Source organism: Saccostrea echinata, unplaced genomic scaffold (assembly GCF_033153115.1).
Source record: "Saccostrea echinata isolate AGI-Se365-2 ecotype Australia unplaced genomic scaffold, CSIRO_AGI_Sech_v1 ptg000054l, whole genome shotgun sequence".
Taxonomy (NCBI): Eukaryota; Metazoa; Mollusca; class Bivalvia; order Ostreida; family Ostreidae; genus Saccostrea; species Saccostrea echinata.
Window position 1 is genome coordinate 64,238,425 of NW_026889803.1, and position 3,841 is coordinate 64,242,265.

At 36.6% G+C, this 3,841-nt stretch overlaps 1 protein-coding gene across 1 annotated transcript; it reads left to right on the forward strand.

Moving 5' to 3' along the window:
* The first annotated feature begins 325 nt into the window (after positions 1–325).
* Positions 326–2,005, forward strand: LOC133205093 (neuronal acetylcholine receptor subunit alpha-9-like). Its single transcript, XM_061340834.1, has one exon. It carries the CDS (start codon positions 326–328, stop codon positions 2,003–2,005), a length of 1,680 nt encoding a protein of 559 aa, XP_061196818.1.
* The last annotated feature ends 1,836 nt before the right edge of the window (positions 2,006–3,841 follow it).

Sequence of the window (3,841 nt, forward strand, 5' to 3'; positions counted from 1 at the left end):
ATATATGTATATGTATGTATGTATGTATGTATGTATATATATGAATTAATATCTTAGATATATATTTCTCTGTGGTTTTTCATTGATTTTCCATTTAATTGTTTTTTTTTTAAATATAAAAAAAACCCTCAAAAAAGTGCTTTTAGTATTAGAATATTTGTTATACGTATATTAATTTTATTTATGAATAACAAAATTTTGATAAAACTTTACAGTACAACTGTAATTTAAATGCCCGAGACTTTATTGCCAAATGATGTAGTGATCTGATTAGAATACTTAAAGCGTATCGTGCTATGAGACTCTCAGTCTTTGAGTTAGAAAAATGACAGCAACATGCTTAATCTGTTTGTGCCTTCTGCTCTCTCTCGAATACGTTCAGTGTCAAAACTGTGGAAAAAATACAGAAAATAGGGACCCTGGTTGCCCAGGAGGAGGAGGAGGTGGAGGTGGTGGAGGGGATACACCAGCCCCAGACCCAGCCACAACGACAACAACGACGACGACAACAACGACGACAACCACGCTACCACCCACAACGACCACGACCACAACACAACCACAATCAACGACCACCACCACAACAACTGAACCACCTACAACGACCACGACCACCACCACCACCGAGCCGCCTACAACCACCACCACTACCCCGACGACGACCACTACGCCATCTACAACGACAGGGCCGACAACAACCACACCTAAACCGCGAGTGTTTTCCACGGCACTAGAAATGTCAACATTCATCGAGGATACTTTTATAAAGTCTACAAAGACTTATAACAATTTGATATTTCCTCGAAAAAATTTCAATAGGACCATAGAGGTAGACATTAACTTCAGTTTAATAGCAATCACAGAGTTAAATGAAATAGCCGGTACGTTAGAGGTTATTGGGATACTGACTTTGACTTGGTATGATGAGTTAGTGGATGATTCTTATGACAGTGATGCACACGGTAAATTCTCAGAAATTGCAATTCCTCATAGATTCGTCTGGAAGCCTCCTGTCTCTCTGTTTAATTCCGCGTCAGCCATAGTGCCTGTTGGGGATGATTCTAACTATGTTCGAATGTACAGGATCACAGAGGCAACTGATCCTTACAACAATCACGGTAAAATGGAATGGAGACCCGGTGTTGTGACAAAAACTGGATGTGTTGTAGATGTGGCCTATTTCCCCTTTGATAAACAGACTTGTAACATAACCTTTACCCACTGGGGTTACAGTGACAAAGAAGTTGTATTTGTACCTACTGCAACGAGTTTGGATCTGAGAGATTATACACCATCAGACGAATGGACCCTTTCAAATACAAAACTGATTGTTGAATCTCTGGATGGTGGTTCTTTTGTCAAAATGGAAATTACACTAACACGAAAGCCCACATACTATTTGGTTAATTTTTTCTTGCCAATTATCATCTTGGGTATTCTGAATGCTCTGGTTTTTGTCCTTCCTCTGGAAAGTGGAGAGAGGGTCGGTTACTCTGTCACAGCATTTTTGTCATTTGCAGTTTACTTAACTTTGATTGCAGACGGAATGCCTAGGACATCAGAGCCAATGGCAATCCTGAGTTACTACCTTATGTCGATGGTGGTCGTTAGTGCGGTTGCTACCATCATAACCATCTTCACTCTCCGCGTCTACCTAAAGGATGAAGACGACCCTGTACCCTCGTGTCTTGCCCTTTTCATTGCTTGTCTTAATTGTCGAGTCTGTAGGAGGGATGACGACGATGAAGATGAAGAGGAGGAGACGCCATTATTAGCTGCAGACGAACTGGAATTAGAAACAATGAGACAAGGATCAGCGAGGAAATCGCGATCCCATATCGATGAAATTGAGAGTATTTACAGCGATGATTCTCCTCAGAATCGATACGACGTGGATTGGAAGCTTGTGGCGAGCACTTTGGATGTGTTTTCTCTTCTTGCTATTCTAGGAGGAAGTGTGGCCATTGCGGTAGTGTTTTTGGTACCATTGGTTGCTCAGATGTAAAATTTCTGTTAAATTATTAATTTCTTTTAAATCTGTTTTAATATTTAATCAAACTCATAATACCTGATTTTAACACACACACACACACACACACACACAACTTGTACGTTAGACACATCAACAAATCAACAATTAAACAATTATATACAGTTTGCAATATTCATGACCTGTCCTCTCTAATGTTTTTTATCTTTGTGTTGAGTCAATTTTAGTTCTGTATCTCTGTGTATCTGTTTATCTAATTCAAATTAATTTCGCAACAAAGTTACATCTAAAAATTATACTGCAGAGAGACATATTGTTTGTCAATGATGTTTTAAACAGGATAGTCAGTGTTTTGAAGTTAGATATGGAACTCATTTCACGAGTGCGAAGCACAAGTGAAAATATAAAAAAAAAATATCTCTAGAGTGTATTCATGTATATGGTTATGTGTGTAGAAGAAAATACAAAAAGATGACTTTCTAACTCCATTTCTCATCATAGCTTTTATCACAATATAGAAATTCACAAAAGTTCATGAGCAAAACTTTTATGAATAATTTTTTCCCAAATACATCAAAAGATACTATTTCACTCATTACAAACGTATATGTGAATATGTGTATTCATTCAAAAGTTCTTGTCTATTTCTAGGCACCTTTTTTACTCATGCTCTGATATTTGATTTGAAAGATCTCTGTTAAAAGGAAAAAATCTGTATTTCTGTAATGGGGAATATCTAGGATTTCAAATGATTTCATCCACTCTTACCAATGAGGTCGGAGATTCTCTCCAGTTTCAGGATTGACATGGATGTGGGTGTTAAAATATCATTATAAACGTATCACCCTCATAAATGTACTTCTAAAACATTTGTTATCTTACTACAGTATCATGAATGTTTGGATTGTTACCTATTTTTATTTTTCAACGATGGCATATATATATGTCACAGGTGGTGAAAAATCAAGTCTCAACCCGGACTCGAACCCAGGGCCTCTGGTATATATATATATATATATATATATATATATATATATATATATATATAGAGAGAGAGAGAGAGAGAGAGAGAGAGAGAGTATTTGTCAGATATAAGAGCACATTTAATTTTGTTCTTAATGTATTATTGCTTTGAACTGGATTGTCTTTCTTTGAAAACGTATCATATGTACACCAGTAGGCCCAAGGTAGAAATACAGCTCTCATTAAGTTATCTTTTGAACGTTCGAACATTTGTTAATGAAACTCGTCTTCTCCTCGAAATAATTGCCTGCCGATAGGAGAGAGGATCGACAATCATATCCCAAAACTAAATGACCAAGTAAAGCGTTCTGTAGCGACAATATTTATAGAAAGTATTTTATCTTGCAAAGACAACCCGCATGGAACCTTTCGTTTTTTATTCATTGCCAGTACATAAGAGTTTAAGTGACTTTTCCAATAACTTATAGTAATGAATCATGGGATAATTTCAGATCGATTTCAAAGAATCCCTACATCAACAGATTGTTACGAAATGGCGGAAAGAAGTGGAAAACATCAGTTAGAAAGTCTATACATTGTTTCCATAACAAGAGTTTCAGTAATGAAACAAAGAAAGATGAACAGAAGAAGATCGAACTGACGAAAACAACAACAGCAGCAAAAAAAAAAAAACAAACATCAAATAGAGTAGACCACAACGTTTTAAATGATGTGCTTAAAAGATCGACGATACACACAGAAATAGATCTAATGCTAATATACGAGAGAGGTCAAGGAAAACCTTAGCTATTCAACAAGCCGAGGTGCTTTAAAATAAATCGGTATATAAAGTAACTGTGAAGAAGCCAGCTCTGGTAAGATCTAAAC

Coding starts and splice junctions, on each gene's coding strand:
- LOC133205093 (XM_061340834.1), top strand. CDS start 326: ATGACAGCAACATGCTTAATCTGTTTGTGCCTTCTGCTCTCTCTCGAA.